This window comes from Rattus norvegicus, chromosome 1 (genome assembly GCF_021556685.1).
Source record: "Rattus norvegicus strain SHRSP/BbbUtx chromosome 1, alternate assembly SHRSP_T2T, whole genome shotgun sequence".
NCBI classification, from domain to species: domain Eukaryota; kingdom Metazoa; phylum Chordata; class Mammalia; order Rodentia; family Muridae; genus Rattus; species Rattus norvegicus.
This window is the reverse complement of record NC_141534.1, coordinates 44,237,480-44,252,976: the sequence shown is the minus strand read 5'-3', so window position 1 is coordinate 44,252,976 and position 15,497 is coordinate 44,237,480. Positions and strand designations below refer to the sequence as shown.

At 38.2% G+C, this 15,497-nt stretch overlaps 1 protein-coding gene across 3 annotated transcripts in view; it reads left to right on the top strand.

Moving 5' to 3' along the window:
• The window catches only part of Rgs17 (regulator of G-protein signaling 17), a 111,648-nt gene extending 96,854 nt beyond the window's left edge, over positions 1-14,794 (top strand). For 2 of the 3 annotated variants that reach the window (NM_001437799.1, NM_001437800.1), the window contains 1 exon segment: positions 7,620-14,794. In NM_001437799.1, the coding sequence (NP_001424728.1) occupies positions 7,620-7,808 (189 nt within the window). In that variant the 3' untranslated portion in view covers positions 7,809-14,794. 3 annotated transcript variants of the gene reach the window in all.
• The last annotated feature ends 703 nt before the right edge of the window (positions 14,795-15,497 follow it).

Genomic DNA, 15,497 nt, shown 5'->3' with positions numbered 1-15,497 from the left:
TTCAGGATAGAGTTTTCTTTCTAACCATGGGCTTACTGCTATTTATTTGTTCCTACTTCCCTTTCTAACATGTCCCAAGGGAATGGTCCAGTAATAGAAGGATGTGTGTGTGTGTGTGTGTGTGTGTGTGTGTGTGTGTGTGTGTGTGTGTGTTGGGTTACTGAATTTCCTACTGAAATTAATTTCTGTATACTTTTAAAGTTCCACTGCATTGATAATTTTAGTAAATATTCTGAATCCCTAAGATTCTTTTATTAAATATTATACATCATTATCCTGGATTCTGTTTCATATGTGTTTGAGATGTGTGGGTGGCCTCATCCCTTAACCAGTGGCCGAGCCTAACCTCTGGCTATGGTCTCTACATGTTCTCGCTCCCTTTTTGTTGGGTATTTCAGCTAATGTCATCCCCATTTGGTCCTGGGAGCCTCTTGTTTTCCTAGCATCTGGGACTTTATAATGTCTACCCCCAGTTCCCCATCCCCCACTGCTATACACCTCCCTTCAAGTTCCTGATTCTCTGTACTTCTTACCTGGCTTCTCCCAAACCTGATCCTGCCCCCCCATACCCCCTTCCTCTCTCCCTTTTACGTCCCTCCCTCCCTATATCTCCTATGACTGTTTTGTTCCCCCTTCTAAGTAGGACTGAAGTATCCATACTTTGGTCTTCCTTCTTCTTGAGCTTCATATGGTCTATGGGTTGTATTGTTGGTATTCTAAGCTCTTATGTAATGTCCACTTATCAGTGAGTACATACCCTGTGTGTTCTTTTGTGATTGGGTTATCTCACTCAGGATAATATTTTCTAGTTCCATCCATTTGCCTGCAAATTTCATGAACTCATTGTTTTTAATAGCTGAATAGTACTCCACTGTGTATCACATTTTTTTTTATCCATTCCTCTGTTGAAGAGCATCTGGGTTGTTTCCAGTTTCTGGCAATAAATAAGGCTGCTATGAACATAGTGGAGCATGTGTCCTTGTTATAGGTTGGAGCACCTTTTGGGTATATGCCCAGGAGTGGTATAGCTGGGTCCTCAAGTAGTACTATGTTCAATTTTCTGAGGAACAGGCAGACTGATTTTCAGAGTGGTTGTACCAGCTTGCAATTCCACCAACAATGGAGGAATGTTCCTCTTTCTCCACATCCTCGCCAGCATCTGCTGTCACCTGAGTTTTTGATCTTAGTCATTCTGACTGGTGTGAGGTAGAATCTCAGGGTTGTTTTGATTTGCATTTTCCTGATAATTAAAGATGTTGAACATTTCCTTAGGCGCTTCAAGGCCATTCAAGATTTTAGTTGAGATTTCTTTGTTTAACTTTGTACCCAAATTTTAATAGAGTTATTCGGTTCTCTGGAGTCCAACTTCTTGAGTTTATATACATATTAGATATTAGCCCTCTATCGGATGTAGGATTGGTAAAAAATCTTTTCCCAATCTGTTGGTTGCTTTGTCCTATTGACAATGTCTTTTGTCATGCAGACACTTTTAAATTTTATGACATCCCATTTGTCTATAGATTGATCTTAGAGCATAAGCCATTGGTGTTCTGTTCAGGAAATTTTCCCCAGTGCTCATGCATTCGATGATCTTCCCCACTTTCTCTTCTATTAGCTTGAGGGTGTCTGGTTTTAATGTAGAGGTCCTTGACCCACTTGGACTTGAGCTTTGTTCAAGGAGACAAGAATGGACCAATTTGCATTCTTGTACATGCTGACTGCCACTTGAGCCAGCACCATTTGTTGAATGCTGTCTTTTTTTCCATTGGATGGTTTTAGCATCTTTGTCAAAGACCAGGTAACTATAGGTGTGTGGGTTTAGTTCTGTGTCTTCAATTCTATTCCATTGATCTACCTCCCTGTCTCTGTACCAATATCACCCGGTTTTTATCACTATTGCTCTGTAGTATAGCTTGAGATCAGGGATGGTCATTCCCCCAGAAGTTCTTTTATTGTTGAGAATGGTTTTTGCTATCCTGGGGTTTTTGTTATTGCAGATGAATTTGAGCATTGCTCTTTCTATCTCTGTGAGGAATTAAGTTGGAATTTTGAACATTTAGATTGCTTTTGGTAAGATGGCCATTTTCATTATGTTAATCCTGCTGATCCATGAACCTGGGAGATCTTTCCATCTTCTGAGGTTTTCTTCCAGTTCTTTCTTTAGAGATTGAAGTTCTCATTGTATAGATCTTTCACTTGCTTGGTTAGTCACACCAAGATATTTTATATTGTTTGTTACTATGGTGAAGGAAGGGTGTTATTTCCTTAGTTTCTTTCTTAGCCTGTTTTATCCTTTGAATAGAGGAAAGCTACTGATCTGTTTAAGTTAATTTTATACCCAGTCCCTTTACTGAAGTTGTTTATCAGGTTTAGGAGTTCCCTGGTGGAACTTTTGGAGTCACTTAAGTATACTATTATATCATCTGTAAATAGTGATATCTTGACTCACTCCTTTCCAATTTGTATCCCTTTGACCTCTTTTGTTGTCTAATTGCTCTGGCTAGGACTTTGACTACTATATTGAGTAGGTAGGGAGAGAGTGGGCAGCCTTGTTTAGTCTCTGATTTTATTTGGATTGCTTAAAGTTTCTCTTCATTTAGTTTGATATTGGTTTGCTGCATATTGATTTTATTATGTTTATGAATGGGCCTTGAATTACTTGAATTATCTTTCAACTTAAAGACTTTTAACGTGAAGGTGTGTTGTATTTTATCAAATGCATTTTCAGCATCTAATGAGATGATTATATGGGTTTTTTTCCTTTGAGTATGTTTATATAATGGATTATGTTGATAGATTTCCCTATATTGAACCATTCCTACACTACTGGGATGAGGCCTGCACGATCACAGTGAATGATCATTTTTTTTCTTTTCTTTTTTTCGGAGCTGGGGACCGAACGCAGGGCCTTGTGCTTCCTAGGCAAGCGCTCTACCACTGAGCTAAATCCCCAACCCCGTGAATGATCATTTTGATGTGTTCATAGATTCCATTTGTGAGAATTTTATTGAGTATTTTTGCATTGCTATTCATAAGGGAAATTGGTCTGAAGTTCTCTTTCTTTGGGTCTTTGTGTGATTTAAGTATCAGCATCACTGAGGCTTCATAGAGTTAATTAGGTGGTGCTCCTTTTGTTTCTATTTTGTGGAATAGTTTGAAGTGTATTGATATTAGGTCTTCTTTAAAGGTCTGATAGAATTTTCCATTAAAACCATCTGGTCCTGAGCTTTGCTTTTTTTTTTTTTTTATGACTGCTTCTATTTCCTTAGGAGTTATGAGACTGTTTAGATGGTTTATCTGATCCTGATTTAACTTTGGTACCTCATATCTGTCTAGAAAATCATCCATTTCATCCAGACTTTCAGTTTTGTTGGCTACAGGCTTTTGTAGTAAGATCTGATGAGTTTTTGAATTTATTCAGTTTCTGTTGTTATCTCTCCCTTTTCATTTCTGATTTTGCTAATTTGGATACTGTCTCTGTGCCCTCTTGTTGATTTTCTCAAAGAAACAGCTCCTGGTTTTATTGATTTTTTTTATATAGTTCTCTTTATTTCTACTTGGTTGATTTTAGCCCTCAGTTTAATTATTTCCTGCTGTCTACTCCTCTTGGGTGTCAGATGTGCTATTAAATTACTAGTGTACGCTCTCTCCAGTTTCTTTTTGGAGGCACTCAGACCTATGAGTTTTCCTCTTAGCAATGTTTTCATTGTGTCCCCTAAGCTAACGCCTTCATTTTTGTTAAATTCTAAAATGTCTTTAATTTCTTTCTTTATTTCTTCCTTGACCAAGTTATCATTGAGTAGAGCATTGTTCAGCTTCCATGTGTATGTGGGTCTTCTGTTTTTTGGGTTATTTTGTTGTTGTTGTTATTGAAAGAAAACCAGCCTTAGTCCATGGTGATCTGAAGGATACAGGGGATTATTTCAATCTTCTTATATCAGTTGAGGCCTGTTTTGTGACCAATTATATGGTCAATAAGTACCATGAGGTGCTTAGAAGAAGGTATATTCTTTTGTTTTGGGATGAAATGTTCTATAGATATCTGTTAAATCCATTTGGTTTATAACTTCTGTTTCTTTCACTGTGTCTGTTTAGTTTCTGTTCCTATGATTTGTCCATCGGTGAGAGTGGGGTGTTGAAGTCTCCCACTATTATTGTGTGAGGTACAATGTATACTTTGAACTTTATAGCATTTCTTTTACATATGTGGGTGCCCTTGAATTTGGGGAGCATAGATGTTCAGAATTGAGAGTTTGTCTTGGTAGATTTTTCCTTTGATAAATATGGAGTGTTCTTCCTCATCTTTTATTGATAACTTTTGATTGAAAGTCAATTTTATTCAATATTAGAATGGCTACTCCAGCTTGTTTCTTTGGACCATTTGCTTGGATTTTTTTTTTCCTTTTAGTCTGAGGTGGTAGTGTCTGCCTTTGTCACTGAGGTATGTTTCCTGTATGCTGCAAAATGCTGGGTCCTGTTTATGTATCCAGTCTTTTAGTCTATGTCTTTTATTGGGGGAATTGAGTCCATTGATGTTAAGAGATCTAAGGACCAATGATTGTTGCTTCCTGTTATTTTTGTTGCTAGAGGTGGAATTATGCTTGTGTGGCTTTCTTCTTTTGGTTTTGTTGTAAGAAGATTAATTTCTTGCATTTTCTAGTGTGTAGTTTCCCTCCTTGTGTTGGAGTTTTCCATCTATTATCCTTTGTAGGGCTGGATTTGTGGAAAGATATTGTGTAAATTTGGTTTTGTCATGGAATATTTGGCTTCTCCATCTATAGCAATTAAGAGTTTTACTGGCTATAGTAGCCTTGGCTGACATTTTTGTTCTCTTAGGGTCTGTATGACATTTGCCCAAGATATTCTGGCTTTTAGAGTCTCTTGCGAAGTCTGGTGTAATTCTGATAGGTCTGCCTTTATATGTTACTTGACCTTTTTCCCTTACCACTTTAAATATTCTTTCTTTGTTCTGCGTATTTGGTGTTTGATTATTATGTGACGGGAGGAATTTCTTGTCTGGTCCAACCTATTTGGAGTTCTGTAGGCTTCTTGTATGTTTATGGGCATCTCTTTCTTTAGGTTAGGGAAGTTTCTTCTATGATTTTGTTGAGATGTTTACTGAGTTGGCCCTTTGAGTTCAGAATCTTCACTCTCTTTTATATCTATTATTCTTAGGTTTGGTCTTCTCATTGTATCCTGGATTTCCTGGCTGTTTTGGGTTAGGAGCTTTTGCATTTTGCATTATCTTTGACTGTTGTGTCAATGATTTCTATGGTATCTTCTGCCCCTGAGATTCTCTCTTCTACCTCTTGTATTCTGTCCGTGATGCTTGCATCTATGACTCCTGATCTCTTTCCTAGGCGTTCTATCTCCAGGGTTGTCTCCCTTTGTGATTTCTTTATTGTTTCTATTTCCATTTTTTAGATCCTGGATGGTTTTATTCAATTCTGTCACCTGTTTGGTTATGATTTCTCTAATTTCTTTATAGGATTTATGTGTTTCCTCTTTAAGGGCTTCTTCTCTTTACCTGTGCTCTCCTATATTTCTTTAAGGGAGTTATTTATGTCCTTCTTAAAGTCCTCTATCATAATCATAAGATCTGATTTTAAATCAGAATCTTGCTTTTCAGGTGTGTTGGGGTATCCAGGGCTTGCTGTGGTGAGAGAACTGGCTTCTGATGATGCCAAGTGGCATTGGTTTCTGTTGTTTATGTTCTTATGCTTGCCTCTTGCCATCTGGTTATCTCTGGTGTTAGCTAGACTTGCTGTCTCTTACTGGAGCTTGTCCCTCCTGTGAGCCCTTGAGCCTGGGTATGTCAGTACTCCTTTGGTCAAGCTTTTTCTGGGTAGGATTGGAGTGCTGAGGGCTGTAACATAGTGTCACCTCCTGAGCATGGACGGAAACTGGAATGGTCATGTCTCATGCTACACTGCGGTGCCTATGTTCACTGGGCCCCTGGTGGGTCCCACTTGGGCCAGGTATTGGAGTGGTAGTGGTGGTCTCACCTGTTATCTTAGGTGTGTCAACACTCCTGGGGGCAAGTTTTCTCTGGGTGGGGTTGGGGTGTGGTGGGCTGAAGAACAGGGTCAGTTCCTCAGCCCAAATGGAAACCAGAAGCCAAACCATGTTTTTTAAAAAGGGAATTCCCAACAAACAAGAATGTGTAGTTCAGCTAAGAGATGGACAAGTTTTTCTGTGCTTAAGCTGGTTGGGTCAAACTGAGGAAACTAATTGCTGGCCTTCATTTCAGACAAATCTAGCGAACTGCCCTTTGGGGGGTATATGTCATTCTAACATATGTGTCTGTTGAGTTCAGGAACATAGTAAGATCGGCTTCATTCTGAGATCACTGTAGATAGCACAGCGTTCTCTATGGAGAAGAAAAGCAGCCAGAGTCAAGATAGCTGTCTCAATATGCTTACTCTAAGGCGTTTGAGTGTAAACATGAAAGGCTGCGTATTTTAAGAAGTAGTCAGCTGGGCTGGAGATGCCTCAGCGGTTGAGAGCACTGACAATATAATCCAGAGATCCTGAATTCAATTCTCAGCAACCACATGGTGGCTCACAGCCATCTTTAATGGGATCCAATGCTCTCTTCTGGTGTGTCTGAAGACAGTGACAGTGTATTCACACACATGAAATAAATGAATTCTTCTACAAAAAGAGACACTCAGCTAAGGACCACAGCACCCAGGTCACAGTTGACAGCAGTCAACACTCAGGGTAATTTTGTTGTCTCCTGCACGGTTTTCTTTTTATCCCTCTCCTTTTGCTCTGCTGGGGATGGAAGCCTCCTCCATTTGTAGGGTTTTTCCAATGTGGCCTTTCAGGACAGAGCTTTCATTTTAACCATGGGTTTACTGCCATTTATTTGTCACTCTTTCCCTTTCTAACATGTCCCAAGGGAATGGTCCAGTAATAGAAGGATGTGTTGGTTACTGGATTTCCTACTGAATTTAATTTCTGTATACATGGAAAGCTCCACTGCATTGATAACTTCAGTAAATATTCTGAATCCCTAAGATTCTTTTATTAACTATTACACATCATTACCCTGGATTCTGTTTCATCCGTGGAGAGAGATATGTCTCCTAGATGTGTCTACTCAGAGGACATTAAGCCTCCTCTCACTAGGGTGGACATTACTCCTCCATGGTCATGCTCTCCTTCCTTGTTTATGAGAGATCATTGGAATATGAAGCTACTAGGTAACACCTATGACCTGTGTGCTGGTTTTGGTTGGAGAGCTCCTTTCTGCCTTCAGATTTGTGCCCCATTGTCAACAGAGTCACCCCAACAATCTCAGGAAGCAGAGGGAGGGATGGATTCACATTCTGATGCTTCTCTGGCACTCTATAATAAGTTGAGAAGAGAAACAAAGGAGCCAAGATATCCATAAACCAAATTTCTAGTTTTTTCTTCTTTCTCTCCCCATTGTGTAATTCAGCATGAGAAGTGGGAGGGGGACCGCTAAGCATTGTTTAGCCTTTGGAAGGACCATCTCTGCTGCTGTGGGTGTGAGACTTAATCTATGAAGTTGCTCTGAGATGTCATGATTACTTAACCCAGGCCTTTTGTTTGGCAAAGCACATGGTCATATCTGCTTCTGTTCTTTTTAGGTCAGCCTCGATTCTCGAGTTAGAGAGGTGATCAACAGGAATCTGCTGGAGCCCAGCCCTCACATGTACGAAGATGCCCAGCTTCAGATCTACACCCTAATGCACAGAGATTCTTTCCCAAGATTCTTGAACTCGCAGATCTACAAAGCCTTTGTCGAAAGTACTGCCAGCTCCACTTCTGAATCTTAATTTTCATTTGAAAGGCCAAAAAAAAAAATCATTTCAGAGGGCTGGGATGGGAAATAAAAGTAATTAAATAACATCAGAAATCGAGTTCCTGAAAAAAACGACAGGTTGGCTGCTGGGAAAAGACAACTGGGAAAGTCGTTTGTCTCTATTTTTATCAAGGTTATCCATGATTCTGTTAGGGGGTAAAAAGCCTGTGTAAGAAAATGAGTTGCCAAATTGAGTTTGTTTGATTCAACACTTGCTCTCCTTGCAAGCGAACTATGTTCCTAGTCCTCTGAACAATCCCCTAGTGCATCTCTAGAGGCCGCATGTGCAAAGTAAAACCGCTTCGTCTGCCCTTTACTTGTGCCATTAAGTCAGTAGCATACCTTGTATCTGTATTTAAGGACTTCTGTGCAATATGGTCTCTTAGAAACAATTGCCAACAAATTGGCCGTGGTTTGCATTTTTTAAGCATAATCTGATACACACAAAGGCTATTTTAAACATGTAACAGTGATATTTAACCACGCTACATACTATGTTTAGTACATGGACTCTGAAGCCAATTTTTCTGTACATGTTAAAAAAAAAAGTGACCATTGAAGGACCTTATTGTGTGAGACCTCTGGTTGTTCACTGCCCACATTCTGACATTTTTGTTACAGAAGAGTTTGCTATATATATATTTTAAGAGAAAGAAAAGAGAGAAAAAGAAAGAAAACAAAAATAGTTAACAATGATAAGAAAAATTTTAAAAAGCACAAAACAATCTGCAGATATCCTGTCTCGTTGAAAATTCCAAGAAGGATACTATTTTTAGGTCTAAAAGAAAGAAAAGAGTCTATGTATATATCAGATGTCCAATAGTGTAATTAATTTATCAAAGAAAGGCTCTTCAGTTCTAAAAGCATTGCATAAACCTATGACTGTCAGCAGGTAAACAATAATAAGTTCAGTAACCCAGTTTGGGAATAGAACGGGAAGGGTAATAAAGAAATGCCTACATGTAGCACTGTAAAAGTCACCTTTGAGGAGTCGCCTCTGTGTGGCGCGCTCACCTTGAACGTGTAATTCAGTGAAAAGCTTGAGTTTTTCCTAACCAACATTTTACAAGGGATTATAGAGAAGAAAGCCTTTGATGTCAGACCTTAACTGTTTTCACCGTAGTCTCTCAAGAAAGACTTATTTTTAACATTGTTAAAATCAAACTACCAACCCTCGTCCGTAACTAGAAGGCAGTGCAGTGCTCAATCCTTTTAGCTGCCAATATTATTTTTTATAATTACATTAACTCTTTACACGGATACTCACATGACCATGGTATGCATTTCTGACCTTCAGAACAGTATCGTCTTGTGCACAAAACCAAAATTACAATCAATGTCATATTTATATCAAGGTCCTACCTTTCAATATCAAAATCCCCTGGAGACTATTTTTTTAATCTTAAACTCAATGAATATATGTTGAGTAACCTTTAAAAAATGAAAGATTTAAAAAGATTTATAACCACTGAGAATACTGGCCTTATATTAAGGATGATATTAAAATTAAAGGTTTTGTTTGTCATTTTTAACTACCTCTCAGTTTTTAATTTATTAAACATATTTTTTTAAGATGCAAGTTTGGAGTTTTCTTTTTCACTTTATTTTACTTGAAAGGTTGGCATCATGTTTCTTTTTCCATAAATTTAAAACATTTCAAGAATTGTTTTTTAAGTGAATATGATTTTCTAATTTATATAGAATTCAGGAGCTATGATTAAAAGGGCTATTACATATTCCCTATGCAAATATTTTAACTGTTGCAGTGTTTGACAAAATGGGATTAAAAAAAAACAGTTTGCAGAGTGGAAAACAAAATGTTGTGTTTACACTGGCACCGCTGACCATCCTACTACGCTCAGTACTTTTAAATACATTATTTATGGAAACATAGTTAAAATGCAAGATAGAAGATATTTATAATAGTCATCTTTTAGCAAATGCCTGTGGACTCTTTTCTGAAAGTGTTAGTGTGTTTAAGACGCGCTTTGCTCATGTCTCCTAGATATTTACTCTTTGAATAGTTTCAGTAATCTGTCGAGAAAAAAGATAGCTATGAAGATGTTTACAAAAAAAATCCTATTTTTTCCTAAAGAGTCAAGAAAACGTAAAAGCGTCGTTGCTTCTGTTGTGAAGTCCCATCGTTCTAAATGATTTCATTGTTTTCTTGATAAGTGTTTATTATGCTAATATGATGTGTATGCCTATCTAGTGTACCATCATCTCATTTCTGTGTTTGAGGCACAATGAATTGGTGCACATGACCAGGAGATTTGTAATATACTACGAAGCCCTGCATGCACAATTGTTTTTGATGTAGACTTTATTATATTCCCTGTACTGCGGATGCTCGTGACTTACTGTCACAGGTGATCTTTACAATATCTCTGGACTACTAGGCGAGTTGTCTGCTTGATCATGCATTTACTCTTTTACCAAATGTAAGAAGAGGTAAGGGCCGTTAAAGGGTCCTCATCTCTAACCTAGGCATTTGCAGTGTTTGCTTCAAAGTTGCTGTGTCTTTGGAGCCTGGTTACGAAGCTTCACTGACGAGGTCCTAAGGCGGATTTGCACAGCCGCTGTCCTTGGCGATGCTGTGTGGGCAGCTCTGTGTTGAATTCCTATTTCAGGGGGATGGCTTCTCATTTCACTTCTGAATGTTTCAAGTTTTAGAGAGTGTGCCTGTGGACTTGTGACTATGCCGGTTTTCAAAGTATGGTGTGATTTCTTCTGTTTAAGTCACAGAGCTACAATAAACAAACAAAAGCCCTCAACTGGTGTCTCTGCCACCATTTCAAGAGCACAACATTTGCTTTATTCAAAATTGATTGAATTCTCCTTGGGGAGACCCTAGCACTTTAAGTGAAGCACCTTGCATTGATGATTGCCAAGATAACTTTGTATATTGTTAGAATCCGCTAATGCACACACAAGAGGTTAATGCACTTTCTATAGGTCTGTCTATTGTGGAAAGAAAAGGAGATTGTATAGGTGACGTATATAGAGGTGGCTCAAAGACAGATGTCTCCATAGGTGGATCTTACACATAGACATGCTAATGCTGGAGGGAGGGTGGCTCCTCTTTCTGGCTTATTACGATGTCATCCAAAGTAAGCACACATGCTCTGACAGCATGACAAGGCACAGATGAATGTAAGCAAAAACGGACCTTGATACAGAAGTTATAAATGAAAAAGTCAAAATTATAATATGGCCTTTAAAACATTCTTACAATGTTTATAAATGACCAGCTGTTCTAACAGTGTGTCACTGTGCCTAGAACATTTATTAGCGAGCACCCTTCAGTGTCTCCTAGTATAAAGAATGTGCTCTATTTATTTGATAGTTGAGTGTCAAAGGACTGTAGAAATAGATAGACTAATCTGTTGAAAACAATATACATCTCCCCCATTGTATTAACTTAATACTTGAATCTTAATTTAAGTTTATTCTTTTTTTTTTCTAGAATTTTTTAAATAGTCTCAGAAAAAGTCACATTATAATTGTGGAAACTACACTTGCAACAAATAAAAATTTTCAGGTGCTTTGGTGAAGGTTTTTAAATGGAAGGAATGGAAATAAAGTATAGAAAAGTGAACTTTTTGAAAAACCATCCATTTGTTTTTAAACGGAAGATATACCTAGACCCCCCACATAACATGAATTTTTGAATTCCTTTGGCTTTATATATTCGTATATTATCTCGAAATAGGAAATACAGCCAAAAAAATTGGGTTATCTGTCTATTTAGATTGGCAGTGAGTGACCAATCTCCAAAGTATCTATTTTTGAAACTGTGAGCGTACTCCTTTCTGTTTTCAAATTTCCGATCAACAGAAAATGCTGTCCTTTGATAGGAGCACGCCACGCGTAATAACGTTAGTAATTCTTCACTTGCCACGACTGCGGGTAAAACCACTAAAACCTACCGAGCCTTCCTTCAGAACATATCTGCAAGATTATGATATGGCTAAGATATCACCACAACACACATAGTGAATGAAAGAGCACTGGCTTTGATTTCTGCGTATGTTAAGAAATATTACTCCTACAGAAATAGTCCTAAGCGGCTATAAGGGACATGCTTTCTTTCCCACTGGTTGAAGAGAACACACCATACCATCATTCTATTGAAAACATGGAGAGATGGAGTGTTCCTTAGTTGGGCAAATGGGGTTAAGAACTCATTTGATTCTCATGACAAATGCTCCAAGTTGGGAAAAAGCAGTTATCTAAAGCACCCATGATGACAACCACACGAGATATCACAGTGTCATGCATACAATCTGAAATTCAGTTCCCTCCTCTTGTCTTACATCAAGTATTTTCTGTTGCAAACTTTCCCATTGATTCATAGCTTCATCACGGCATTTCAGCTTTTTAAACAGTTAGAAGTGTGTGCGTCCTAAACTGATGATTAAGCAAACTGTCTAAGGTCTGGGCACATTTCCGTTTGAAAGGACAGAGCTGGTATTTACATCCAGAGATGGTAGGAAAAGTCATGTAACCTTTCTGAATCTGTTTCTTCATCTGAAAATGAATATTGATTATGGGGTGTCCGTTGGAACAATAATGTTGCATATAATAATTGATCAAGAGTTCTTCAGCCCAGTCATAGTCACATTTTTAGTAAGTGACATTTTAGCGTACTCTCCCCTTGTTTCCTTGGAATGGTTTGGTTAGCACACAAAGAGGGTTTCATCATGCCATTTTCATACTGGTGTCTTGTTATATCCTGTTCTCTTTTGTACCCCACTGCCTTTCCCTGGGCCTTCTACTTTCTCTGCTTATTTTTTTAAACATACTTGAAAAATTTAAATATGCACAGGCACACACACTCACCACACACACACAGCAACACACACAGACACAGATACACACAGACACATGCACAAGCACACATACACACAGACACATGCAACACCCCCACACACACATGCACAGACACATACACACAGATACACACTTAAAGATGGAGACCTAGGACATAAAATCGCCATCCCCACGAATCAGAAACATAGAATCAAGTTAGTTACAAATACGCCAAGTATGCCACTGGATGACAGAGCCAAAAGCAAGTTCATAAAGCATGACTGAAAATCAATCCCTTCAATATTAGTGTGACTGTCAAGTTTATCATGATACTCTGAATAGAAAGATTATTAATACAAGTGGCTAAGTGTTCATTAATAGTTTCACCAAATTTTAGAATATTTTCAGCTTAATGGAAAAATTACAAAGGCAGTACAAAATGCCCTGGTGTGTTCTCTGTGTCTGGAAAACAATTATTCCCAATTAATAACTAATGCTGCCCCATCAAGGTTGTACACATCATCCTGACACTTCTCTTGTCTTCTCTCTACCCTTCCCATCCTAAAACCATGTGACCTCTTATTGTCACCCTTCGTTGTATTTCTTTCAGCTGTGACTCTCTATAAATGTTCTTGTGTTTTTCAAAACCTTGACAGTTTTGAGTGGAAATGACATCTATTGTGTAGAGCATCACTCTGCAGGGTGGGATTTCTCATTTTTAGACTAGCGCTTTTGGTTTCTGGAAGGAATAATGTTATTCTGTTCTTTCTATCATAAAGATTTGTTTTTTATTTTATGTGTGTGAGTGTTTTGTCTGCAAGTATAAATGTGACCACATGTGTGCAACACCTAAGGCCAGAAGAGTCCGCTGAAATTGGAGCTACAGATGGTCTTAAGGCTTCATATGGGTTCTGGGAACTAAATCAGGGGCTTCAGTAAGAGCAGCAAGTGCTTTAATTGTTGAGCCACCTGCCCAGCCCTGGATAGCCAACCTCGTTACATGATATCTCAAAGGCACATGCCACCCGGGTAAGTACTCTTGCTTTGGGGTCCTTGCTGTTGCTGTTGCAGTCACCCTGTCACCTGTTTAAAGCATTGCCTTTTGGATACAGCCTCTCTGCTGCCAAGTGATATGCATGCAAAGAGGGTACCTGAGAGTGAAATAGACCCTGCATTACACTGTGCAAGAAAAACAACCAACAACCAACCAACCAAGCAAACAAAAACAATTCTGGCCAAAGTCTTAGCATGAATACTAGGCTCCATTAAAGGATTACTAACAAATACTACAAAGAAAATGGAATGGATTAGGAAATGAAATGACCCAAATCAGTGTTAGCTTGGATATCTACTTATGAAAAGTGCAACTGTTCCCGCTTTCCTGAAATACCCCGGGTAGTTATTAAATCCTGCTCACATGCTGGATTTGAAGATTTTAGTCTCATTAATTGTAGCAAGAGGTTGCTAATTACTCATGCTTAATGCCTTCCTGTATATCATCCACTGAGCTGTGTGTACAATGCTGAAGTGTAGAGGACTTGATGTTGCTCCTCAAGCTTTAACCTGTTTGTCACAGTGTTTCTTGTGTGTGATTTTAAAGAGTTTGCAAAATGTTAAAACGTATTTTACCGAATTCGACTCTGTGAAATTCATTTTGAACGTGTCTGATTTCTTACTTCCATGCTCACCCTATTTAGTGATCTATTTCCACATTTTGCATTCACTGATGTATTTATTAGTGAACCACAAAAAGGTTCTGAGTACATGAATACAAGAGCAGCCCTGCTTGTCCATTTTATAATACCAAAATATCTGTGGGTACTCATAGTTGACTAGAAAATCCAGATTCTTTTTCTTGCAGCTCAAAATTTTCTGGGTTTTTATTCCATTGAACCAATTTCATCATTTACCTATGTACAATAATAGACTTCTTGAAAGTGTTACAGTTTTTACCATGTAATAGATTTGAGCATGACAATACTGTAAGAAAACCCAGACGTCTGAGTTTTCAAAGGAAATCAAATAGGTGTTTTCATTTAACTATATTGTGGCAATTTATGGGTATTATTGTAAAATGCATATGCATTACACTGATTTTCTTAATGTGTTTTGAATTAATAAAGAATTCTCCCATGTATCCTTAGACAAGTTATTGTTTGCTTATTGGTGTAATGCTATCCAAGTATAATAACTTCTAGACAGAATCTTCACATTGTTATGTAACATTAGAGCACCTTTTTATAAGAAATGAAATATATTCTTGAACTTACTGATGTCTTAAAAGCACAGTGGAGGGACTTCGCACACTAAAATCAAAGTACCTCACCATTCATTTACCTGAAGAGTCACTTCATTTCTTCATGCCAGCCCCTTGTATGTGATGCTACGGATTGATTAGATATGATGCAAAATTCATTTTATATAATCTTGTAATTAGTAGTTTTGACTAGTGTTGACGGTAAGAGAACCCATTCTTTACCATTTGATTCTCAAAGGAGAACAGTTTGATCATCAGGGAACCACCGTGGTCCAAAAAACAGATAGTAATCCGGTAGAATTTGCACACAGACTAAGCTTCAGTCCCTGCATCCCCAAGAGTGGCTTGTCTGTATGTATTCATGTCCTGTTATCCACTTCTCTGGTGGGCCGCGGTTAAGTCTTTTGAAATTGTAAATGCATCAGTTAGTATAGTGAGGAGGATGGATGGCCACTAGAGGTAGGCCTTTGATTTCTCTCCCTCTTTCTCCTTTTAATTGCAGGGCTGCAGACTGAACCTTGAGCAAGCTAAGTGAGTAATCCCAGCGAGTTATGACTTCAGAGCAGAATAAAGGAAAGTTTTTAAATGCTTGGT